This window comes from Marmota monax, unplaced genomic scaffold (assembly GCF_021218885.2).
Source record: "Marmota monax isolate L192 unplaced genomic scaffold, Marmota_monax_Labrador192_F-V1.1 WCK01_AAM20220418_F8-fsc00035, whole genome shotgun sequence".
NCBI lineage: Eukaryota > Metazoa > Chordata > Mammalia > Rodentia > Sciuridae > Marmota > Marmota monax.
Window position 1 is genome coordinate 10904863 of NW_026691961.1, and position 26846 is coordinate 10931708.

The following is a 26846-nucleotide window of genomic DNA, read 5'->3' on the forward strand; positions in this document are numbered from 1 at the left end:
GTCTTTGATCGTCCAGCACAAAATGACTGGATTCTCCTGGGCAAGTGTGCCTGACAGCATCTTCAAAGCAAAGCTCAAGCCGGCACGGGCTATCAGCAAGGCGAGCCAGGGAGGCTGCGCGTGCGCAACGCGTGCGTCCCTGCGTGCGCGTGGAGGCCCCGTCCCCGGAAGCGCCGTCCTGCGAGGCCTCCTTGAGCCGGCCGGCGCAGGCGCAGTGTCCCCGGGCCAAGATGGCGGCGCGGTGTTCCACACGCTGGTTTCTGGTAGCTGTGGGGAACCCGCGGCTGCTGGCTGCAGCGGGGAGAGGGGCCCGACCGCCGCGGGAGGGTGTGGTGGGGGCGTCTCTGGGTCGCAAGCTGAGCGTCCTCGCCTTCGCGCCTTCCTTGGGCGCTCGCGGCCCCCGGGCGCTGCTGACATTGAGACCCGGTGTCAGCCTCACAGGTGAGGACAGGCTCCTGCGCTCGAATTGTGGCTCCAGGAACTAGCAATGAGTGACTCGCCTCGCTCCGGCCTCGAGGGGAGCAGGGTGGAGGTGTCTTCCGACTTGGGTGCGGAATTGGTGGGGAGGCAAGGCAAGTGGGAGGCAGAGAGGCCCAGGTGGCTCGCTATAGCCGTCTAGGGGGAAGAACTGCACGGAGATCGGGGTGATGAACCGCCCCGAAGGCCATGAACCTTCACCTCTGTCAACATTTCTCGACTCTGCGGCTCCCTTGCTCTATTCCTTCTGTATCTCTGCACCTTTTACTTGTAGGAGAAAGCAGGAGGCAACTGCCATTTGATGAGTGCTAGTCACTCAACAGCCCTGCAATATGCAGATCTTCATCCCCATTTTAAAAACAGGCACTATCAGGAATTGACCCTGACCAAGGTCGTGAAGTTAGTTGTCTCAAACTCAGAGTTGTCATATCCATAGCTCATACCCTTCCCACCACATGATGTAAATTAAAGGACACGTTAATAGTCTTTTTTAAGACTATGTTCTTAAGAAGTTCTTTAGACAGTGATTGTAATAATACATTCTGACATATATGAGCACTTTACCATGTTTCCATCATATTGCCTTATTGATAAGCACTGTTACCATTCCATTTTATAGAAAAATTGAGGCTTAGATGCTAAACAACTTGTAGAAAGTCACAAAGCTAAAAAGCATTAGACTTTGATTTAAACCTAGCATCTTCTTAATTGCCAGAGATTACATCAAATTAATGTGTATTAAGACTTAAAGTGCTTAGCCATGATGTTTTCTTATGCTGTGCATTGGATGACTTCAGTTTTAGTGAAAGGGAAGGAGGGAAGCATTGAGCAACCTTTTATATTCTTGAATTATGATAGTTGTTTTGTGTCCTCTAGAATTTGGGAATTGTAAGTTATCTATAAGTTATAAGTAAGATTAAGGAGCCTTGGCTGACTGGGACTTAGTGCATGCCTACAATCCCAGCAACTTTGGATCCTGAGGCAGGAGAATTGCAAGTTTGAGCCTATCCTGAGCAATTTAGCAAGACGCTGTCTTAAAATTAAAAAGTTAAAAAAAGTGGGCTGGGCATGTAGCTTAGTGCTAAAATACCCCTGGGTTTGATGTTCAGTTCCCAGAAAAAGAAGGAGGAAAAAAGCTCTTACTGGAAAATTTAATAAGATAATTTCCTATTGGGGGCCAATTTTGTACCAGTTACATAATAGGTAGTTATTAAAATAACAGTAATTGTGATTGTGTTGTGCAGCATTTAAAAAAAAAAAAAAAAAAAGCATGGGTTTTGAACAGACTTTCCTCCTGCAAAGTGTGTGACCTGGGTGTATTATTTAATCTCTCTGATCCTGTCTTAACTCTGAAAATTAATTCATAGGCAGATATTTGTTGAGGCTACCCTATGTCAGCTACCATTTCAGGCACTGGGAATGTAGCAGAGAACAAGAGATTGGGAGTGAGTTTAATCCAGTGAAGACATTTTAAAATTCTCTTCCTGTCGTATTCCTGGATGGAGCAGTAGTTTGTTCAGGTTTTTTGAGAATTATTTGAAAAAATGTCTGTTTTCTCAGTATGAACAAAATGGTCATTTTTAGGGTTTTATAACATTTATAATGTCAGGATTTTTTTGTTGTTGTTTTCTTTTTCTTGTTTTGGGTACCAGGGATTTAACTCAGAGGCACTCGATCACAGGGTCACATCCCCAGTCCTTTTTTTGTATTTTATTTAGAGACAGGGTGTCACTGAGTTGCTTAGTGCTTCATCATTGCTGAGGCTCTCGATCCCAATCCCCCTTCCTCAGCCTTCCGAGCCCCTGGGATTACAGGCATGTGCCACTGCACCCGGCTAAACTCTTTAAATTATTGCTGATCATTGATGCATTTTGAACAGTGTTATCAAATTTGTAATAGAGAGATGTGATTTGTCTTTATCCATATGCAGTTTTGCATGTCTCCCATTCTAACTCTGCTGATGATGTTGAATCCATAGCTGCTTAGAATCTTTGCCACTTCTGGCCTCAGCCTTTGGCATTGGAAGGAGAAGCTGGAAATGGTTAAGGTAATCCCTTACTCTTGAGGAAAAGGGAAGAGGTTATAGGATCACTGAGAAACCAGTTCTAATGTCTCCTCAAGACTGACTGAAGAGACAGTAACAGCCTCCTAACCTCTACTACTTTTATTGTCCGCTTTTCCCATTCTAGAAATATTGGGTATAACAAAAACAGCTTTACTTCCTGTTCCTGATTTTATTCTGACCCTTCCTGCTCATTCTTGTGTCTAATCATCCCTTCTCCTGACACTTTCCTGGATATTCTCAACTTTTCTGATTGTGTTTTTTCTTTCTTTTCTTTTCTTTTTTTTTTTAAACAGTACTGGAAATCGAACCCAAGGCCTTGCCCATGATGCTAGGCAAATGCTCTACCAGTGAACTACATCCCCATACTCCTATTAATTTTATTGTTAATTTATCTATCTATCCATCTATTTATTTATTTATTTTTGTAGTATTGGGGATTGAACCCCGGGCACTCTACTACTGAGCTACATCCCTAGCCTTTATTATTCTTTCTTTTTCTTTTCTTTCTTTTTTAAAAAATATTTTATTAGTTGTTGATGAACCTTTATTTATTTATTTGTATGTGGTGCTGAGAATTAAACCCAGTGCCTCATACATGCTAAGCAAGCACTCTACTACTGAGCCACAACCCCAGCCCTTTTTAAAAAATCTTGAGACATGGTCTTGCTAAATAAAGTGCCAGAGTGACCTCTAATGTGTGCTCTTCCTGCCCCAACCTGTGTCACTAGGATTACAGGTGTATGCTACCTCTCTAGGCTCTTATTAATTTTAAGTAGTCTCCCAAATCTCCTTCAAAATCTAACCCATTAATTTCTTGTTAATACTTGCAGTGACTCCCTATTGCCCTCAGGATAAAATCCAGACTTAGAGTATCTTTAAGGCCCTCTGCTTATTCCTGGACCTCATTAATTATCTCCTAACCACCACTGTGTATCATCACTCACTGCAACCCAGAGTCTCTGGTTTAATTACATCATGGTCCTATAGTCTACATGCATGAGGTCCTTACCGTTTACTCCCAGCCCCCACACCCTTCTAGTGATTGAAGCCAGGGCCTCAGGCATGGTAGGCAAATGCTCTACCACTGAACCACATCCACAGCCTTCTAAATCCCTTCTTAATCATCTCCCAGAGACAGCTCTTTATCTGGGATCTTTAGTATTTCTCTAATGGTGTTATGAGATTACACCAATGGTATAATTCATCAGAATCAACCACACTCAGTACTCTGATATTGTATGAATTTATTTTAACCCAGTGGCTTTGTCCACTTTTGAATATACTGCCTTTTTCTCTAGTGGGCTTGGAGGGGGACAAGCTGGTATCTCCAGTCTTGTTCTTTCACAGGTGTGTGCTGTCTGACTCACATTCTGAGAGTGATTTTCTTTTCCTTTTCAGGAGTAAAAAGTTACCCTTTTGTTTGTACTGCCTACTTCCACACAAACACCCCTTTGGCCAAAGAAGATTATTACCAGATACTAGGAGTGCCCCGCAATGCCAGCCAGAAAGAGATCAAGAAAGCTTATTACCAGGTCTGTATGTCAGTCTGTTATCCCAGCTGGTACAGTTCTTAGCCTATATGGATGGGTTATGTGAATCTGTTGGTGTGATGTAGTGGACTTTGCTGGATGCATTCTTCAGTGTATGGTACTGTAGTGATTAATGCTTTAGAAAAAAGAGTCCAAATTAGGTTCTTTTCCAGAGGCTATTAGTGTAGCTCAGTGGTAGAATGTGCTTAGCATGCTTGAAGCTCTGGGTTTAATTGCCAGTACTAAAATATAAAACTCGTTTACATGTATAAACATGTAACAATGAGTGTCTATATATATATGATTAAATTGTACCAGTAAAAAATTAAAATAAAAAAATTTAAATATTTTCTCAATTGTTAATAGACTTTAATTTAATTTATTTGTTTATATGCAGTCCCTGAGAACTGAATCCAGTGCCTCACATATGGTAGGCAAGCATTCTACCACTGAGGTACAACCCCAGCCCTAAAATAAAAAAGATTTTTTAGGGCCAATTCTGTAATTAAATTTATTCTGAGCTTTCTGAATTAGCAGGTATACTTATCTAAGTTTTAGGTAAACATTTTTCACATTCAGATAAAACAGTTTATGGGTTTTAAGAATTATTTCCTTTCTTAACACAGAAAATGTGAAATTCTATTGTTGAGTTCCAGACTCTTGGTTTGGTCTTATCAATAAAATAAAAGCTAGGAGTTCAATGTGGGATTAACATCTTATCTCTTTCTTTTTGGTGGTACTAGGACCAAACCCAGGGCCTCATGCATGTTAGGCAAGCACTCTACCACTGAGCTACACCCCCAGCCCTTTTTTTGCTTTATTTTGAGTCAGGGTCTCACTAAGTTGTCCAGGATGGCCTTAAACTTGTGATCCTTCTGCCTCAGCTTTCCAAGTAGCTGGGATTACAGGCATGCACCACTATGTCTATCATAAATACACTGTTTGGCACTTTGTTTTCACAATGGTGCCCAAGTTCTAAAGAACTAGTTATTATTTTTGGTAGAGATTTGTTGTGGTTGAAAATGTGTACATTTATAGCATTGAAAAAATGTTTTAAAGTTTTAAATCTTGTTTTCAAAATTGCTGTTAGTTGATAATTTTTTTTTTTTTTATGGTAACAAGGATTAAACCTAGGGTCACTTAACCACTGAGCTACATCCCCAGTGTGCTTCCTGAGCCACTGGGATTACAGGCATGTGCTACCATGCCCAGCACTTGATAAGTCTTTAGAGTTAACTGTTATAAAGAAGACATAATTGTGTCTCATATTTGGGTTCTGTTTTAATAACCATCTCATGTTTGTATTAATTTACATTTTTTTTTCCCTTAGCTTGCGAAAAAGTACCACCCAGACACAAATAAAGATGATCCCAAAGCCAAGGAGAAATTCTCCCAGCTGGCAGAAGCCTATGAGGTAATGTGACTAATGTGCATGTGGTCACTGTTGTTCAGCTGTGTGAATCAGAGTTTGCTTTGGTACACAGGACAGCCTGTAGTGTCATATGGTCCAGTGTGAAGGCTGTGTCCCTACACTAAATCACTTTGTCATGTATGTTAATGTATATTAATGACAAAACAAAGAATGGGGTTCAATAATCCGAATTAATAAAGCTTCCCAGGCAATTTATATTTGCAGCTGAATTTGGGACCTCCCAGTTGGATTAATTCAGCCCTTGTTTGATGACTCTCCTACTCATGACATCTTCTTAGGGTTGGTGGAAGACCATTATTGCCATGGAAGAACTAGAAATGTAATCAGAGGGCACAGCATACACATGTGAGGCGGGCATCACCCAAGTAGAATTGCTGGATAGTGTCTCTTCTCCCCAGACTTTGACCATCCTAAAGGGGTTCTGAATATGTAGTTTCATATATCCACAGAAATAGACATCCTTATATAAAAGCAGCCTCAGCTCAGTGAGTAGTCACTGAGCCAGTGTCTTATTTCCTGGCAACTACATTTAATGTGTGTTAGTCAGGATTTCCCAGAGAAACAGAATCAATAGAGTATGTAAAGTTTATAAGAGGGGATTTATTAGTTTGGCTTACATGATCAGGGCCTGAATAACTACACAGTGGCTATCTTTAGCCAAGGAAGCTGGTAGTCCAGAAGCCAGAGGAGAGAGAGAAAGAGAAAGTGAATACTCCATTTTTCCCCCACCCCTCCATAGTGGCGCTTCCCTCCAAAGAGCTTTGTGCTAATATAGCGGTCAGAATAGTCCTCAGAAGGCATGCTTAAATGATGCACTCTCTGCTCCTGTCGCTCTTCCTCCTGTTTTTGTCCTGTAGGATAAAGGGTAGGAAGCTTAAGGTCTCTACCAGGGTGTCTCCTGAGAAGAGAGGTGCAGTATTAATCTGAAGCTTCAGGATGCCTAAGAGGTTCTGTGAAGATGAATACAGGCATTTTAACAGTGTGGCCACCCCTGGGGCTTTTCATAAGACACTTGAAAGTACTTCAGGCTTCACATGTAGAGTCCCATGCAGTCATCTCTCTCCTCTTCTAGGAGCTGAAGTTGCAGTCTGTCCCCCCATCCAGAGAACTTCATAGAATATTTTGGCACATGGAGCCCTTTAGCCTTGTGACTGCTTTCCTTGGTGGAGCTTTTATCTGTGTTCCTATGCCTCCACAGACCCAGAAATGCTGCTTGCTCTGCCTCTCCTTGTAGGTGTTGAGTGATGAGGTGAAGCGGAAGCAATATGATGCCTATGGCTCTGCTGGCTTTGATGCTGGGGCCAGCAGCTCTGGGCAGAGCTACTGGAGGGGAGGTCCCACCGTTGACCCTGAGGAGCTGTTCAGGAAGATCTTCGGGGAATTCTCATCATCTTCCTTTGGAGATTTCCAGAGTGTATTTGATCAGCCTCAGGAAGTAAGTTCCTTACTTTGAAGGATTATTCCAGTTTTAGGCTTTTAAAGTGTGACATAAATTTTTATCACATTATTTCTCATAAAGGCAAAGCAGCCTAAGTGAAATGATCTTGAGGCAGCTATTTGACAGAAAATAATTCCAGCATTTGAAAAACCCTGTAGGTAGCAATGAATAGCACCCACCAGGTTTTGACTAGGTTCTGTTTTTTTTTTTTTTCCTGGTGCTGGGGATGGAACCTTGTGGGGGTGCTGTATCACTAAGCACCTCTAGCCTTTTTAAATTTATTTTTTATTTATATGTGTACTTAATTTTTGGTAGTGGGGATGGAACACAGGGGTGCTCTACCACTGAGCTGCATCTCCTTTTTAAATTTTTTTTTAAAATTTATATATTATTTAATCAATTTTTTTTTTTTTTTTTGGTTCCAGCAACTGAGCACAGGGGTGCTGTACCACTGAGCCACATCCCCATTTTTACTTTTTATTTTGAGATAGGGTTTCACTTAGTTGCTCAGGGGCTCACTAAGTTGCTAAGCTGGTTTTGAACTCATGATCATCCTGCCTCAGCCTCCCTAGCAGCTGGGAATACAAGTGTGTGCCACCATGCCCAGCTATCTATTTATTTAGTGTATGTATGTATGTATTTTAATATTTTGTTGTTGTTGTAGATGGACATAATACCTTCATTTTGTTTATTTTTATGTGGTCCTGGGATCCAACCCAGTGCCTCACGCATGCTTGGCAAGCGCTCTTACTGCTGAGCCACAACCCTGGCTTGTATTAATATATTTTTTATACTGGGAATTGAACCCAGGGGCTCTCTTCCATTGAGTTGCATCTCTGGACCTTTTTATTTTTTATTTTAAGATGGGGCTAAGTTGCTTAGGGCCTCGCCATGTTGCTGAGGCTGACCCCAAATTTGCAGTCCTCCTGTCAACCTCCTTAGTAGTTGGGATTACAGGCGTATGCCACTGTGCCTAGCTTGACATAGGGTCATGCTAAATTCCTGAGGCTGGGTTTGAGTTTATAATCCTCCTGCCTAACATTCCTGAGAGGCTGGAATTATAGGCATGTACCACTATGCCTGATTATTTTTACTATATTCTCAACAATTGCTTAATTAGGCAGCACCTAAGACCATCAGGGGCCATCATTTGGGTGTGTTTTATGTGGAGTCTGCCACATTATTCTAAGGGAGCTCAGTTCACAAAGGAGACTGCTGTGTCTCCTTTTCATATTTATGTCTTAATTGTTACAATTGAAGACGTAAGAGAAATGTTTCATGATCTAAGTTATGATTATATATTATTTCATCTTTTTTTAAGTGCTGTTAGTCAGCTCTCCATTACTGTTACAAAATACCTGAGACAATAAATTTTAAAAAAAGGAAAGGTTTGTTTTGGTTCATGTTTTCAAAGATTTCAGCCTATGGACAGTTGGCCCTATTGTTTTTGGGCTGTGGTGAGGCAGCATATTATGGTAGGGAGTGCATGGTAGAGCAAAATTGTTCACCTCATGTTTCCTGGGGAAAAAAAGAGGAAGAGACCTGTGGCCTGCCTTTCCTTTGAGGGCGTGCCCCGCTGATCTAAAATCTCCATACCTCTTAAAGGTTATACCACCTCTCAGTAGTGCCAGCTTAGAGACCAGGGCTTTAGCATAAGGGCCTTTGGGGAATATTCGAGATGCAAACTGTCGTAATTATTTTCTGTGAACATTTTCAGTTTGTTGAAAAGTGTATTTTCACTTAAATTAAGACATACTTAAAAATCCTAAGGCCTTGGGAAGGATCTGATGAGTGATTCCTACCTGTTATTACCTGGCAGTATACAAGTGTAAGCATAGCAGTTAAAGTGTAACACAAGTACTGACCAGTGGCCTCGTGTCCTCCTATAGCAGAGCATCACTTTGGTCATTGGGAAGCAGAGCATTAACAGGTCATGCCTCGATTTCTTTAGTACATCATGGAGTTAACCTTCAATCAAGCTGCCAAGGGTGTCAACAAGGAGTTCACTGTGAACATCATGGACACCTGTGAGCGCTGCGACGGAAAAGGGAATGAGCCCGGCACCAAGGTGCAGCATTGTCACTACTGCGGCGGCTCTGGCATGGTAAGATGTCTGAGAGGACCCCCCACACACACCGACCCCATGGTCTCCCACCTTTTGCTCATTCACCCTGTTTGTTTGTTTGTTGTTGTTTTTGTTTTGGGGATTGAACTCAGGTCTACTATTCTAACACTGTGCTGTATCCTGCCCTTTTTTAATTTTTTATTTTGAGACAGGGTCTCACTAAGTTGCTTAGGGCCTCACTAAGTTGCTGAGGCTGGCCTTGAACTTGTGATCCTCCTGCTTAAGCCTCCAGAGTCACTGGGATTACGGGGCTGCACCACCTAGCCTGGCTCACCTGTGTTAAACATTTGCTTTTTCACTTCTGATGTGTTCCTTTTCATTCTTTGGGTGTGTCTCTGTCACTGCCCTACCCGAAGACTATTTGAAAATGAGGCGTATTTTTCTCTCTTTTGGGGGGAGGGGCCTGGGGATTGAACCTGGGGGCCTTACTACTGAGCCACATCCCTAGCCCCTTTTTATTTTGAGACAGAGTCTTGCTAAGTTGCTTAGGCTCTCACTAAGTTGCTGAGGCTGGCTTTCAGTTTGTGATCCTTCTGCCTCAGCCTCCTCAGATGCTGGGGTTACTGGCCTGTGCTGACTCACTGGGCTGGCTGAAAGACATTGTATCTCTTGATTCCTAAGTATTTAAGTGTAGTATTTCAGTATGTATGGTGTGTTCTTAACAAAAACGTTCTCTTACATAACCACAGTACAGTTTTCTCAATCAGGTAACTTCATGTTAATACCATATCATTATCTGTATGTTTTCAAGTTTTTGCAGGTGTCCTTATGTCTGTAGCATTTGATTATCATATCTTTAGTCTCTAATCTGGAACTATTTCTCAGTCTGCTCTTTTTTTTCTTTGACCTTGACTTTTTTGAAGATTATAAGCCAGTTGTTTAATAGAATGTCCTTTGATTTGGATTCTTGATAAGATTCAGATTGTGGGGCTGGGGTTTGTGGCTCAGTGGTAGAGCCTAGCATGTGTGAGGCACTGGATTCCATCCTCAGCACCACATAAAAATAAGTAAATTAAATAAAGGTATCCTGTTCATCTACAACTAAAAAAATATATATGTATTTTTTAAATATTTAAGAGAGAGAGAGAGAATTTTTTTTAATATTTATTTTTTTAGTTCTCGGTGGACACAACATCTTTGTTGGTATGTGGTGCTGAGGATCGAACCCGGGCCGCACGCACGCCAGGCGGGCGTGCTACCGCTTGAGCCACATCCCCAGCCCTAAATATTTATTTAGTTAGTTAGTTTTTGGCGGACACAACATCTTTGTTGATATGTGGTGCTGAGGATTGAACCCGGGCAGCACGCATGCCAGGCGAGCACGCTACCGCTTGAGCCACATCTCCAGCCCTAAAAAAATATATATATTTTTTTTTTTAAAGCAGCTTTTTCTTTCTTTATTTATTTATTTTTAGAGAGAGAGATTTATTTTAGTTTTCAGTGGACAAACATCTTTGTTTGTATGTGGTGCTGAGGATCGAACTCCGGGCCTCAGGCATGCCAGGTGAGCAAGCTACCACTTGAGCCACATCCCCAACCCCTAAAAAAATATATTTAAGAAAAAAAAAAAAGACTCAGATTGCTTTGGGTAGAAACCCCACAGAGGCAATTTATCCTTTTCAGTGGATCATATGAGTAGTTTTAGGTGTCAGTTTGTCTCATACTAATGACATTACACATGTTCATGATTACTTTGTTAAAATAGTGTTTATCAGGTTCTTTACTTTAAAGTTACTATTCTTTCTTTTGAAATTAATAAATGTTATGATGAAATACCCTGAAACTATAAGTATCATATTCCTCATCAAACTTACCCATTGGTTTTTGCATCCCTTGATCATTCTCAATCACACATGACTATCATGGTTGCTAAATGACAAGTTTTCTAATTCAGTTAACCTGTCTGCATTCTACTGGATGGAAGAACTTCTTCTCTTCCAGTTACCTGTTTGTTTATATCAGTATGAAGTCAGGGATGCTTATTTTATTCACTGTGTTATAATCAGTAGTTTCTTTGCTGTTCAGCTTATCCCTAACTTGGCCTATACCAGGTCCCTTCCATCTGACTGTTGTGTCCTTTTGACTTGTTCCAACCATACTTTCAGCACTTCCTTACCTTCCACATGGCAGAGTATTCCAGGCTGAACTTGTTCTCTCCCTGCTACACCCTTTGAGTCAGGTATTACCTGTAGCTGTGGTACCTGTTAGTGTCTAGTGGGACATGAAAACCAACGTCTGTATCCCCCTTATGCTCGTGGCCCCTGGAGTGACACTACTTCTAAACTTTCTCAGCTGACTGAGCTAGGAAATCAATGTGTGTGTCACTTGTAGATACGTATATACATCTGTTCACATGTATAGATATATGTGTACACACATGCATGCATTGACATCTGTCAAAAACCAAGAGTTCAAGTGATAGTTTCACCTTTTTTTCTGTAACAGATATCTAGCTGCTATTATCCTCAATATGTTTTCCTTGTTGGGCAAGGTGGTGCAGCCCTTTAATCCCAGCAACTCAGGAGGCTGATGCAAGAGGAATGAAAGTTTGAGAAACTCAGTGAGACTTTGTCTCAAAGAAAAAAAAAAGAACAGGGGGTTATAGCTCAGTGGTGGAGTGCCCCTGGATTTATTCCCTAGGACTATATTTTATTTTATTTTTATAAATATTCATTTTTTAAAAAAATTCTTCAATTTTATAGCACTAAAGTAGTTTTAGAATTGTTAACCCATACCATGTGGAAAGCATTCCTATTAACAGACATTCAATATTTACAGAGTTCCTGGAGCTGGGGATATAGCTCAAAGGTAGTGTAACTAGTGGGGAAATAATATATTTAAATGTGTTGCTGAGCTTTAGGGGTTCAGATAGAAAGAAGCAAGTATCTCATTATTTAGATCACATCAACATATCAGTATTCAAGAGTCCAGAAGTCAGTGTTCTAGAAAATCAGGCTGGCAGTGAGCCCCCATGTCTGTTTTCTTAGGCAGTGTGTTTTAGGGCACATGAATACACAAAGAAGAAGCCTTTAGTCAAACGTTTTTCTCATGCATCAGTTTGCTTGCATATTTAAGGGTACCATTTTTGTTGTGATAGCACATACCTGTAATCCCAGTGGCTTAGGAGGCTGAGACAGGTGGATCACAAGTTCAAAGACAGCCTCAGAAAGTGAGGCACTAAGCAACTCAGTGACACCCTGTCTCTAAATAAAATACAAAATAGGTCTGTGGATTTGGTTCAATGGTCGAGTTACCCTGAGTTTAATCCCCATTATCTCCCCCGCCCCCCCAAAAAAATACAATTTTCCCTCTCCTTTTTGTCAGGAAACCATCAATACAGGCCCTTTTGTGATGCGTTCCACCTGTCGGAGATGTGGTGGCAGGGGCTCCATCATCACAACTCCCTGTGTGATCTGCAGAGGAGCAGGACAAGCCAAGCAGAAAAAGCGAGTAGTGATCCCTGTGCCTGCAGGTAGGTACCCAGGCCCCCCATGCCCAGGAAAGGGCAAAAGCCACTGTGCCCTGTGTGTTTGACTATTGCCAGAAGCTGGAGGGCTTTAGGGCTCCAGGCTGGAGAAGGAACTAGAATCTCCTAGAGTATTTCCCCTTGACTCACTTATCCTTGAAATGTGCTTGTTCTGTTCCCACCTGGTAGGAGAGCAACTCCCATCTCACCATTTTCTCTCTGCTGTCCCCTGTCTTTAGTTGAGACCAGCGTTAACAAGAAACAGGAATGAGCAAGGAAGCCTATGGCTAATCATTGGGTCTTGGTTGGGAAGTGCTATGGGGTGTTCCACCATAACTGTTCTCTTTGGAAATTTGTTCTTCTAGGAGTCGAGGATGGCCAAACTGTGAGGATGCCTGTGGGAAAACGAGAAATTTTTGTCACATTCAGGGTAGGTGCTGGCCTGCACAGCCTCTGTTAGGACTCTGCTCTGTAGCTACAGGTGTAAAAAGCTACTTGTTGGCATGAGGTAGGAGCTTTGTGGCATATCTCTTGCTGTTGCATTTTTTTTTTTTTTCTTTTTATAGTACTTGGGTTCAATCCTGCAGCCTTGTACATGGTATGCAAGTACTCAACCACTGAGCTACAACCCCTAGTCCTTTTATTTTGAGGCAGTCTTGCTATGTTGCCCAGGTTAACTTCAAACGTGTGCTTCTCCTGCCTTAGCCTCCCGAGTAGCTGGAATTATAGGTGTGTGCCACTGTGTTTGACTTGCTGTTGTGTTTCTTTTCTTTTCTTTTTTCCTTTTTTTTTTTTGATACCAAAGATTGAACCCAGGGATGCTTAGCCACTAAGCTCCATCCCCAGCACTTTTTTAATATTTTACTAAAGACAGGGTCTTGCAGAGTATCTTAGGGCCTCATGAAGTTGCTGAGGCTGGCTTTGAACTCACGATCCTCCTGCCTCAGCCTCCCGAGTCACAGGAATTACAGGTGTGTGCCACTGCACCTGGCATTTGCTGTTGTATTTCTAAAGGGAAGAAGGGCCACATCAACATGGTTATTAACTGTCTTGCTCTTCAGGTTTTGTGCTTAGTGTGAAGAGAATAAAACTTCCTCATGGAGTTTAAAAGTTAGAAACATAAAACAAAAAAAAAAATAGACCACCTCCATGTGTTGTTTTTTTTTAACACAATATCTTTAGATATTGTGTTGAGGATCTATCCCAGTGCCTCTCACTTGCTAGGCAAGTACTCTACCACTGAGCCACAACCCCAGCCCACCATGTGTTTTTATTCACATATCATATTGTTGATAGGAATGGCAAAAGCCATCTATCGTGTCTATCTATTTATTTATTAGTACTAGATATTGAACTCAAGGATACTATTTACTGAGGTAAATTCCCAACCCTTTTTAATTTTTATTTTGAGACAGGTTCTCTCTAAGTTGCATAGGGTCTTGCTAAGTTGCTGAGTCTGTACTTGCAATTCTGTGCCTCAGCCTCCCTAGTTGCTAGGATTACAGGCATGCGCCATTGCCCTTAGTAAGGTATGGTTTTTTCTTTCTTTTCTTTTTTTTAATCTTTTCTCATTCATCCATTTATTTACTTACTTACTTACTTATTTTGTGTGGTGCTGAGGTTTGAACCCAGTGCCTCACGCATGTGAAGCAAGCGCTCAACCACTGAGCCACAACTCCAGCCCCCCGCTCCCTTTTTTTTTTTTTTTTTAATTTTTTAAGTTGTCGATGAATTAAACAGACACTTCTCAAAAGAAGAAATACAAATGGGGGCCGGGATTATGGCTCAGTGGTAAAGCAGTTGCCTGGCATGCATGAGGCACTGGGTTCAATCCCCGGAACCACATAAAAACAAATAAGTCAGAGAATGGACACTGCACCCTGCTATGTCACAGAGATACTATAGAGCCCTCCAGAGGAGAGAATGAGAGTCACAAGTGACCATAAGATGCCTCGTTACCCATGACAGGGAAGCAGGTCCCAATAGCCTGGGGAACACAGGATACAGAGTTTTCAAGACAAGACAGATTATATTTATTTAGGACATGGAAATGCACAGCAGAAGTAAATGCCTGCTGGCTGGAATGGCAGTTCCAAATTGGGTTATTGGTTTACTGAGGAGCAGCGACTATTTGATTTCATTTGTCATGTTTTGTTCTCAGAGCCAGGTTGTGGGTGCACTGTGTTTGCTGTATTATTTGTTTTTCCTTTTTCTGGTTGTATTTCATAATTTAAAACAAAGGCAGTCAGGCATGGTGCTGCATGCCTATATTGCCAGCTATTGAAGTAGGACAGGGCAGAAGGATTGCTTAAGGCTGAGTGTTTGGGGCCAGCCTGGCAACATGGTGAGACTCTGTCTCAAAAAAAAGGGACTGGGGGTGCTGGGATTGTGGCTCAGCGGTAGAGCGCCTGCTTCGAACGTGCGAGACCCTGGGTTCGATCCTCAGCACCACATTAAAAAAAAAATAAAAATAAACAAGTGAAATAAAAAAGGACAGGGGATGTAGCTCAGTTGGTAGAGTGTTTGCCTCCATGCACAAGGCCCTGGGTTCAATCCCCAGCAGCAAAAAAAAAACAGGCTGGGCCTGGTGATGCGTGCCTGTAATCCTAGCAGCTTGGGAGGCTGAGGCAGGAAGATTGCGATTTCAAAGCCAGCCTTTGCAAAAGCAAGGCACAAAGCAATTCAATGAGACCCTGTCTCTAAATAAAATAGAGAACACAGGTCTAAGGATGTGGCTTGGTGGTCAAGTGCCCCTGAGTTCAATCCCCGGTACTCACGCAAAAAAACAACAATAAAAGCACACTAGCATATGCAAAGCCCTAGGTTTAATCTTCAGCACCACAGAAAAGAAAAACAAGTAAAAATAATGTAAAGGGTAAATCTTTTAGACTATGAAATCAAAGATGAAGGCAGAAAGCTGGAAGCCAGTGTGTAAAAAAAAAAAGTTTGGTATAGAATTCAGCTTGTATTCCTATCTAATAATAGAGGGAAAGAAGAGAATAAGGAATCATTGCCAGGTGTGGTGGCACATACCTGATATCCCAGGCACATACCTGGGAGGCAAAGGTGGGAGGATCACAACTTTGAGGCCAGCCCAGCAACTTAGGGAAACCTATCTTAGAATAAAAAATAAAAAGGGCTGGGATGTAGTCAGTGGTAGAGCGACCTGGTGTTCAATGCCCAGTGCTGCAAGCTAAAAAAAAAAAAAAAAGACACTATTGATGGCAGAGGATGTCTTTGAGATGCGAGATGGTATTTATAAAATGGAATCAACTCTAGTGCTGCCAGTCTGTCTCGGAGGCAGCATTTATCAAGTTATTTTCACCTTTGCAGATGTATTAGTCTGTGTTTCTCCATACCATTTTAAAAAATGTTCAAAAAGCAACCTCATGGGCTGGGGTTGTGTCTCAGTAGTAGAGCACTTGTCTAGCATGTGTGAGGCCCTGGGTTCAATCCTCAGCATCACATTAAATAAATAAATAAACTAATAAATGTATAAAATGAAGTTTAAAAAAAGCCAACCTCATGTTCTTATTTCCCTTCACAATGAAACAATGGACTAAGGAAGTTCAGATGTTCCCCCACCATGTGTGATTGTGGAGGTTGGGGTCTGCAGCGTTTGTTGAGTGCAGTTCTTTCTCTTGATATTGTGCTGTAAGTGCAGGGTCTGTGAGACATGTGCTGATGTCTAGCCTCCGGCAGGACTTCTTCAGTGGTCACCTCATCTTGTGTTTGGCCTTAGGTGCAGAAGAGCCCTGTGTTCCGGAGGGACGGCGCAGACATCCACTCCGACCTCTTTATTTCTATAGCTCAAGCTATTCTTGGGGGGACTGCCAGAGCCCAGGGCCTATATGAGACAATCAATGTGACGGTAAGATGATACAGAGATGTCTTTGCCATCTGGTATTTTTTTGCTCTTTATTCTGAATTGGGAAATGGTTGATATGCATCCTGATACCTGTGATCCTCTGGCATATTGTGGATTCTGGTTTGGAGATGGGCACTAGGAGCTTTGGGCTGTTCCTTGAGTGAGAGTCACAGGCCAGGCAGTGACTGGATAACTCTGGAGAGCAGGTTCTGGCTGGCTTCCCCTTCTCTGTTGTTCAGTGGGTCTCAGGAACTGAGTGCACCTATGATGCAGAAGTGTATCATTGTGGGCTGGGGTTGAGGCTCAGTAGTAGAGTGCTTGCCTAGCATGTGGCATAAGGCACTGGGTTTGATTCTCAGCACCACTGACAAAAAAGGTCCATTGACAAAAAAATATTGAAAAAGAAGTGTATCATTGCAGTAGGTGCTCTTTGCTGTTTCCTTCAATATCTGGCAACAAGAGCAAATGCCTCTTGGGCTACATTTCTTCTCCTTGGCCACTTCTGATTTCAGTCACACATATAATGGTAGCTTCCTATGCTCACCCACACCCCTTACCCTTTCCTCCAGGTCCCACTATTGTCTTTATTTACCTAGGACCTTCTTTAATCTCTGGGTGTGGGGGACTTTGGAGTCACTTGCCCATGGAGATAGTGTCCATTGGCATCCAGCTCATAGAGGGCCAGGGAGTATAAACCCAGCCTTGCATCCTGTGTTGGCTTTTTCTCTTCCCAGGTCTAACACTCACTCTTGCTTACCACCCAGAACTGCCCCCAAGTCCTGGTTGTAGGCTATGCCTCATGGACCCAGTTCAGCCAGTTTTTGGGTGATCACAGGCTTGCTCCAGTAACCCAAGTGCAAGGAGTCCTTTCAAGATGGCCTTTGTGTAGTGAAAAGGTTTACTTTGGGGCAGCAGGAACCAGGGAGCACCACCACTTTCTTTTCTCTGTAGATTCCCCCTGGGATTCAGACAGACCAGAAGATTCGCATGACTGGGAAAGGAATCCCCCGGATTAATAGCTATGGCTATGGTGACCACTACATTCATGTCAAGATCCGAGTTCCAAAGTAAGCACCCTAAATAGACCATAGCCACCTACCAGCCCCACCTACCAGCCCCACGCTTGTCCATCACTCATCTACCAAGCAGGTGCCTGCTGAGCCTTTCACCTGCCAGGTCCTGCCCCAGCAGCTCAGATGCCCCATATGCTTTTGGCTTATTGGTCATGTCTCCATGAAGTCAGATGTGTCCAACCCCACTTTCCCCATCTGCAAATTGGATGTAATGAGTCCACCTTGTCGAATGACACATAAGAGATGCTTAGCACTTGCTGTATTGCTGTGGGCATCCAGGGCAGGGTGTGCCCATCTGCTCTTCTGACCCTCATTCTTTTTTTCTGAGATGAATTAGATAATTTCTTACCTGTTTCATACACACACTTATAAGCCCTTCTTTGCCCCTAGCAAATTGTGTCTGTCATAGCTGCAGTGACAGTTATTTAAAGAACTTAGGGTATTTTAGGAGCTCTTCTTTGTAAGAGCTTTGAGCTTCATAGGAGCCAGGATCTCATCACTAGCTCAGGTGTCCGGTTTGGGTCTGGGTCCCACGTTTCTTATATGCTGTGAGGGAATGTGGCTGCATGTGTGTCCTAAGAGAGGTTTACTGTGCTTGGTCCACAGGAGGTTGACGAGCCGGCAGCAGAGCCTCATCTTGAGCTATGCTGAGGACGAGACAGATGTGGAGGGGACAGTAAATGGTGTCACCCACACAAGCACTGGTAAGGGGTCTGGAGGTGCAGACATGAGGGGTCCTCTGAATCCCTTAGCGGTTGGATAGGCAGCATGTTTGGGTTTCCACTTGGGTCTTCATGAAGCCCCTAAAAAGCTCTGTTGAAAAAGGGGAGCTGTGGGTAGACATAGCTGGAGCGGACTTGTGGCCTCTTCCTTTCTCTGTGTTTGTGTGCTGAGGATAGCACTGGAGTGTTTCCTGTCCCAGGCAGCTCTGTGTGTCTCAGAGCTGGTATTCTGAGTTCTAGGATTGGTTCTGCCACTTGTCTTGTGACCTTGGGCACATCCTTCCATGAAAGTTTCTCACAACAGTGTTAAGGAACAGATGAGCCAGGCAAGGTGGTGCACACCACCTATCATTCCAGCCATTATGGAAGCTAAGGCATGAGGATCAAAAGTTCCAGGTCAGCCTGGGCAACTAAGACCCTGCCTCAAAATAAAAAATAAAAATGAAAAGGGCTGGAGATGTAATTCAGTGGTAAAGTACTCTTGGGTTAAAGCATCAGTAAAATTTTTAAAATTTTTTTAAAGGGGATGGGATGCAACTTAGTGATAAAGTGCCCCTGGGTTCAAACCCTAGCACCCAAAAAGTAAAATAAAGGGGCTGGGGATGTGGCTCAAGCGGTAGCGCTCCCTGGCATGCGTGCGGCCCGGGTTCGATCCTTAGCACCACATACAAACAAAGATGTTGTATCTGCCGAAAACTAAAATGTAAATAAAATATTAAAAAAAAAAAAAAAAGATTACAGATCAGGGCTAAGAATATAGCTTAGTCAGTAGAGTGCTTATAAAAAAAAAAGTAAAATAAAAAGACAAATGGAACAGATTTGTGCTTTTCTGGGCTAGAATACTTCACCCGGATTCCAGAATGTCTTGTAAACAACAGTAACCACAGGGCAGGAAAAACTGAAGTCGGAGTTCAGTCTTTCTTTTAGAGCAGGGTAACTTTGAATTCATTTGGCAGGGAATAAATATGTCACACTGAATGTAGAGATCCTGCCATTGGCAGTTTTGTTGAATGTTGGTGGTTTAAGAGAGCATATTTGATACTATTTCAAAGAAAAAAAGTTCAGATTTTTTATAGAAATGAGATTAGAAATCAGTACAAACAGGAATGTTTCAAATTAGTGTCACAAATTATCTCAATCCAACTTAGTTCAAGTAAACTGAAACTTCTTTGCAGATTTGGTTTATTTAATCTTTTGCGTATGTGGCTGTATGTATGAGTAATGTAACCATGTCATTATATTGTTTAAATATAGTTCATTATACAAAGTATTAAAAAAGAGAGAGAGCATATTTGCCAGTCAGAGCTTCAACAATGGCACCCACAGCTGCTGTCCCTCTTCTTATGGGGGTTGGGGACCTTGATTGATTGGGACCCAGGTCATGTCAGGATAGGCCGTGCCCATAAGGTCAGTGGCTCAGACTATGCATGTTTCTTCCTCATTGCATCAGTTTTTGTCTGGATCCTGGATGGAGTTCCCAGAACTCAAATGGTCTTAGAGCAGATGTTCAGAGCTGGGAGCAGATTTACCAGTGAAGTGGAGGGTTGGGCTAGGCAAGCACTAAGCTAGGTCCCCAGCCTTTTTTTTTTTTTTTTTCCCTTTTTTTTTAGACAGGGTTTCACTAAATTGCTTCAGCCTACTGAGTAGCAGGTATTATAAGCATGTACCACTGTGCCTGGCTTGTTATATTTCCTGAACTAATAAAAAAGTGGGACTGGTTATTCTACAAAACTCTGGTATGCACCTCTGGCTTCTTCCTTAAACCTACATGTTCCTGTAGTTGTGTGGTATGTGACATTTGTTCTGTACCCAGTTGTCCTCCTTCTCTCCTGCCAACAAGAGGCCTCACTGTTGGCTAGGTATGGCCTTGGTGGTATTGGTGTTTTACCATGTTACAATGTTGGGTATTAAGCTAGGAGCAATGACACATCCTTGTAATCCCAGCTACTCAGGAAGGTGAAGTAGGAGAATTGCAAGTTCAAGACCAGCCTTAGCAGCTTAGTAAAACCCTGTCTCAAAATAAAAAAAAAACAAGGGCTGGGGATGTAGCTCAGTGATAAAATAACCCTGGATTCAATCCCCAGGACTAAAAAGAAAAGAAAAAAATTATTAGGAATTTAGTGGCTCCCACTTGTTTTAAATCTCCCCTGATAGCTTGAGAGTTGATTATGTAGTTTGTTTGTGAGTGTCCTTGGAAACTTCGTTATTTTTGTGGTTCCTAGCCCTGATGGCCAGTTCCCTCATTCTACCAGGATTTATTTGGAGCCTCCTGTGTGACAGATGTCAGCTCTTCTTTTTGAGATTCTTTTTTTTTTTTTTTCCAGTTGTAGATGGACACAATACCTTTATTTATTTATTTTTTTGTGGTGCTAAGAATCAAACCCAATGTCTCACCGTGCAAGGCAAGCGCTCTACCACTGAGCTACAACCCCAGCCCTCGAGATTCTTGATGACATTAATTTTGCTGAGTTTTGTTTAACCTCTGAAAAGTTGCTTATAAAGTGAAATGGGGGGGCTGGGGATGTGGCTCAAGCCGTAGCGTGCTTGCCTGGCATGCGTGCGGCTCGGGTTCGATCCTCAGCACCACATACAAACAAAGATGTTGTGTCCGCCGAAAACTGAAAAATAAATATTTAAAAAAAAAAAAAAGTGAAATGGGTATACCAAATTATATTTATTTCTACTCACTTCTTTTTTTAGGGGAGAGTACCAGGGATTGAAATTGGAGCACTTGCCCAATGAACTACAACCGTAGCCCTATTTTGTATTTTATTTAGAGACAAGGTCTCACTGAGTTGCTTAGCACCTTGCTTTTGCTGAGGCTGGCTTTGAACTCATGATCCTTCTGTCTCAGCCTCCTGAGCTGCTGGGATGACAGACTCTTTCTATTCACTTCTATTGTCATTTTCAGAGATGCATTCCAATGGAAACTTTGGCTCCCAGCCATAATTTTGCAAAAGGCATTTAAGAATTTAGAATTGGGGCTGGGCTTGTAGCTCAGTGGTAGAGCACTTGACTTGCATGTGTGAGGCTGGATTCAATTCTTAGCACTGCATATAAATAAAAAAAGTCCATTGACAACTAAAAATAATTTTTGGGCCTTTTTTTAGGTTTTATTTTATTTGTTTTTTTATACATGACAGTAGAATGTGTTTCGATTCATTGTACACAGATGGAGCAAAACTTTTTATTTCTCTGGTTGTACATGATATAGAGTCATACCATTTTGTGCAATCGTACATATGCCAGGGTAATGATGTCCATCTCATTCTACCATCTTTCCTACCCCCATGCCCTCTCCCCTCCCCATACTCCCCTTTGCCCTATCCAAAGTTTCTCCATTCTTCCCATGTCCCCCACCCCCCATTATGGATCAGCATCAGCTCATCAGAGAAAACATTTGGCCTTTGGTTTTTTGGGATTGACTTACTTCACTTATTAGCATGATATTCTCCAACTCCATCCATTTACCTGCAAATGCCAATTTTATTCTCTTTAATGCTGAGTAATATTCCATTGTGTATATACATTACAGTTTCTTTATCCTTCATCTATTGAAAGGCATCTAGGTTGGTTCCACAGTTTTGCTACTGTGAATCAAGCTGCTGTAAACATTATTGTGGCAGCATCACTGTAGTTTGCTGATTTTAAATCCTTTGGATATAGACTGAGGAGTGGGATAACTGGGTCAAATGGTGGTTCCATTCCAAGTTTTCCAAGAAATCTCCATACTGCTTTCCAGACAGAATAGTTGTACCAATTTGCAGTCCCACCAACAATGTATGAATTTTTCCCACATCTTTGCCAACGTTTATTGTTGTTTGTATTCTTGATAATTGCCATTCTGACTAGGGTGAGATGAAATCTTAGGTTAGTTTTGATTTGCATTTCTGTAATCACTATAGATGCTGAACATTTTTTCTTTCCTTTCTTTTTTTTTTTTATATTTTTTTTAGTTGTTGATGGACTTTATTGTCTTTATTTTTATGTGGTGCTGAGGATTGAACCCAGTGCCTCATGCATGCTAGGCGAGCATGCTACCACTGAGCCACAAGCCCAGCCGCTGAACATTTTTTTCATATATTTATTGATCGATTGTTTAATTTCTTGTTTAAAAAAAAAAAAAGGATCTAGAGTTGGGCCAGGTGTGGTGGCACACTCCCACACTCCTATAATCCCAGCAGCTTGGAAGGTTGAGGAAGGAGGATCACAAAGTTCAAAGCCAGCCTCATCAAAAGTGAGGTGCTAAGCAACTCAGTGAGACCTTGTCTCCAAATAAAATACAAAATAGGGGATGTAGCTCAGTGGTCAAGTACCCCTGAGTTCAATCCCTGGTACCCCCAACAAAAAGAATTCAGAGTTGGACCTGGGTGTGATGGTGCACACTTATAATTCTAGCTGCTTGGAAGGCTGAGGAAGGAGGTTCACAGGTTTGAAGCCAGCATAGGAGATGTAGCAAGACCCTCTCTCAAAAAGAAGATAAAAAGGGACTGAGGGGACCAGGGTTGTAGAGCGCTTGCCTAGCATGCATGAGGCACTGGATTCAATCCTTAGCACCACATAGAAATGAACATAACATAAAGGCATTCTGTCCATCTACAACTCAAAAGAGAGAGAGAATATGCTGTCGGTTTGCTACCTGTTTGTGGGTAGGCCTCTCGTTAGATCATGAAAAAAGTTACTTCTGCAATCTACGTATGAAAACATTATAGTTCATATAATACCCATTTCTGAGCAACTGCACTAATAACAGGCTTTATTTATTTAATTAGACTGGGTCAAGCATTCAATAAAACTAAAGTTGTACCATAAGCAGTTTGCATTCGCTTAGTAATGGTTTGTGGGATAAAGGTATTAGAGTGCTACTGATAGAACCCAGTGCCTCATACATGTTATATAAACACTCTACCACTGAGCCATATTTCCAGTCTTCATGTCACTTTTTTTTAAATATTGGCAAGCACTCTGCCACTGAGCCACAACCCCAGCCCCTAATGTCACTTTTTAATAGCCCTTTGAGGGTATAGCCTAACATGTGAGCATGTATCCCCACTACACACACACACACACACACACACACAGAACTTTCTATGTACTCGTGATTTGGAGCATCATTAGAAAGCCTAGTGAGAGATGTTGTAGGTACAGATCAATGTTTGCAGATACAGATCAATTCCTGAGTGTCTTTGAAGACTTGCTTTCATCACAGGAAAAGGGTATATAGAAGTCCGGTGGAAGTGTCTAGGCTTTAGGTCTACATAAAACAGCCTAAAGTTGTTTTGTTGTTTTTGTTTTGGTGCTAGTGGTGGAACCAGGGTCTTGTGTATGCCAAGCACATGTTCTGCCACTGAGCCACACTTTCAGCCTAAAGATTTTAACAAATTTAATATCTCTTGGTTATTTTTGTGTCCTAATGCTATCAGACTGTAGTCTCTCTTTCAGCCTATGAAGCCAGAAGACTGTAGAATATTTGGGAGCTCAGCACTGTCAGTGCTCAGTGGGTACATCTGGCAAAAAGCACAGGCAGTGGGGTAGTTTGCAGTTACTGTGTGATTTTTTTGAGTTAGGGACACAATGTGGTTCATTGTTTTGAGTATAATTAATTCTTGTGGACACACACATTTATTTAGCTATAAGTTAGAAACATGTTCCGGAGCTCAATACAAGTGATTTTGGAATTTTCTACACCATTTTTTATCTCTACCAAGGCCAAAAGTGCTCCTGGATGTCTCCTTTACGCAAGGTGAAAGTAAGAGGAAGGTGAGGGAGAAGATATAGAAAGTGGGAGGCAGTCCTGAGCTGAGTCAGGCTGTGAGGGTGGGTTGCCCCTCTCCACTGTGGGGTGGCCCCTTTCTCAGAAACCAGATCCTGGAGTCCTTTTGGCCTTGGTTCCTGCACAAAAATGTCCATTTAGCATTAACTACAGTCTGAGAAATTATATATGAAGAGATGGGGCCCCTATCCTCATCAAGTGTACTCTGTAACTGGGGAATTTAGAACAAGCATTGAAAAACTTTGCCTACAACAAATAAGTGTTAGACCTTTATCTATCTCGCTCGCTCGCTCGCTCTCTCTTTTTTACTATTTATTTTTTAGTGTAGTTGGACACAATACTTTTATTTATTTTTATATGGTGCTGAGGATCAAACCCAAGGCCTCACACATGCTAGGCGAGCCCTCTACTGCTGAGCCTCAACCCCAGCTCTCTCTCTTTGTCTCTCTCTCTCTCTCTCTCTTTTTTTTTTTTTTTGTGTGTGTGTGTACCAGGGATTGGACCCCAAGGCACTTAACCACTGAGCTACAGCCTCAGCCCTTTTTATTTTTTATTTAGGGCCTTGCTAAATTGCTAAGGCTGGCTTTGAACCATCCTCCTGCCTCAGCCTCCCAAGCTGCTGGGATTACAGGTGTGTGCCACTTAATCCAGCTCATTTCCTCTTTGTGTCCCTGGCACCTTGCCCAGTGCTTGGCACAAGCCTGACTCCACAATAACTTTGGATGAGTTTATCTGGATCTGTTTTCCTAACCATTGGCTGGGAAGTGTCTGAGGGAGAGATGAGCATAGAAACCCTTCTCCAGGAGGCACTAATGGTGTGTTGGGAAGACTCCTGGACCTTCACTGGATCCTGTTGTATGCCAGAAGCACTGTGCAGCCCTTTCAGCTAGAACCAACTTCCAGTGGTGCAGTTCCTGTTTTTGTTTTATTTTTTTAAGTGCATTGTGTACCAACCTTATTTAGAGAAGCTTTGGAAGTAAAGCTCTCACATTTGTGTCCTGAGTGGCCCAGATATCCTGCAGGGACTCCTTCTTCTACCCCAGCTAGTTCTCAGGCTCAGAGAGAGAGAGGAAGTAGTGTATTTACAGACCTGATTATCTGTATGCTAAAGTCAGTTCTTCATGTCTTTTGATCTCTCCACTAGTAAATCCTATTCCTGAAGAAGCCTCTTCCCCTTGAGCCCTATTTAAAATAGAATTGGGGGGCTAGGGATGTGGCTCAAGTGGTAGTGCACTCGCCTGCCATGCGTGCGGCCCAGGTTTGATCCTCAGCACCACGTACAAACAAAGATGTTGTGTCCACCAAAAACTGAAAAATAAATATTAAAAAATTCTCTTTCTCTCTCTCTCTTTAAAAAAAAAAAAGAAAGAAAGAAAACCCTTCTCAACCTTTAAGCTCTAAATCGAATGTGACTGCCTCCTCCCTCTCTTCTTAAAAAATAAAAATAAAAAACATAAAATAAAATAGAATTGGGGCTGGGGTGTAGTTCAGGCCAGTGGTATATGTAATGTACTGGGTTCACCCCCAAGTGCTGCAGAAAATAAAATAAAATAGAGCTGAGAGTGCTACTCCAGGAGTAGAAGGTGAGAAGAATCTTTGCGTACATGTCTTTTTGTTTTGTTATGAGGAATTAAACCTGCGGCCACCTGAGTGCCAGGCAAGCAGTCTACCACTAAGCTATATCCCTAGTCCTTTTTATTTTTTATAGGTTCTCATTAAATTGCCAAGGCTGGCCTTGAACTTGAAGTCCTCCTACCTCACAGTCTAAATCAGTGGATTACACATATGTGCCACCATACCTGGCTTGGTTTTTGTTGTGTGGCTTGTGTGTATGTGTGTGTGTGTGCACGCGTGCACGCGTGCACTCTTTGTGCCACTAACCAGCTAACCAGGTGCTTGTTCTAGCTCTCCCAGACCTTGAGCACTGTGGCTCAAGTACAGCTGTGACCATGGAGCACAAGCTATTTCTTGTCCCACTGCCCATCCTGCCTGGGCAGTGCAGCACTGTGCAAACCTGGGGGCTGCTATGGGCATAGCACTGGAACACTGCAGTGTCTCTGAACACAGGGATGTTTGTGCTCATCCCTAGTGCTGGGGCTCTTGACCTTCTCTGCATAGCCATTTTCCAGGGATTAATGAAAGCTCTCCCACAGGGATGTATTTTGGCATCAGAAATGTAACTGTCTCCTTGGTTTAAGAAAAGAGTCCCCTAACTGTTATCCTTTTCACCCAGGGGACAAGGAAAGTGGGCGACAGCAGTTGCTGAGTGTTTTTGTGCCCCACTTGATTAGTTAAGAGCTTGAGTCCGGATATCAGATAATCCATATCCCAGCTCTGTTGTCAGTAACTGTGAAGATTTAGGTAAATCATTACCTCTCTGAACTTCAGTTTCATCATCTGTAAGCAGGAGATAATAGTAGTTAAGAGCTACTTCAGGGTTGCTGTGTGTGTTTGAATGAGGTCATGTGGGTAAAGCCTCTGGCATAATACCTAGCACATATGAGAAGCTCCATCAGCAACAGCTCATAATTTGCCACACTCTTATCGCACACCAGGATTGCTCTTCACTTACCAAGGACATTAACAAAATTAAAAAATCCTGTTTGCCCTTGTCTTGGGAGGCATAGGAGTAAAACTTGTGGTTTGTGGATACATTGTGTTAGAATCCATTTTGTAAGAAGGGGATGGGAAGAACTGAGAGAGGCCTCACTTGGCTTCTTGACCTCAAGGCAGCTTCTGAGGCATGCTGTGTGCTGTACAGAGCCAGGTCCTCAATGTGCAGCTCTTAAACTTGGACGTGGCCCCAGTAGTTTGGACAGTTGCCTACATCTCAGTGTGTTGCTTGGGTCCCCATTCCTTCTCTGAGGACGCACATGAG

At 42.4% G+C, this 26846-nt stretch overlaps 1 protein-coding gene across 2 annotated transcripts in view; it reads left to right on the forward strand.

Annotated features, from left to right (window-relative positions):
• Positions 1–215: 215 nt before the first annotated feature.
• Positions 216–26846, forward strand: part of Dnaja3 (DnaJ heat shock protein family (Hsp40) member A3) — a 29423-nt gene continuing 2792 nt past the window's right edge. For both annotated transcript variants that reach the window (XM_046444327.2, XM_046444336.2), the window contains exons 1-10: positions 216–441; positions 3941–4074; positions 5402–5485; positions 6738–6938; positions 8893–9045; positions 12391–12538; positions 12898–12962; positions 16275–16403; positions 17352–17467; positions 18080–18177. In XM_046444327.2, the coding sequence (XP_046300283.1) occupies positions 231–441; positions 3941–4074; positions 5402–5485; positions 6738–6938; positions 8893–9045; positions 12391–12538; positions 12898–12962; positions 16275–16403; positions 17352–17467; positions 18080–18177 (1339 nt within the window). In that variant the 5' untranslated portion in view covers positions 216–230. The remainder of the gene's footprint in view (positions 442–3940; positions 4075–5401; positions 5486–6737; positions 6939–8892; positions 9046–12390; positions 12539–12897; positions 12963–16274; positions 16404–17351; positions 17468–18079; positions 18178–26846) is intronic.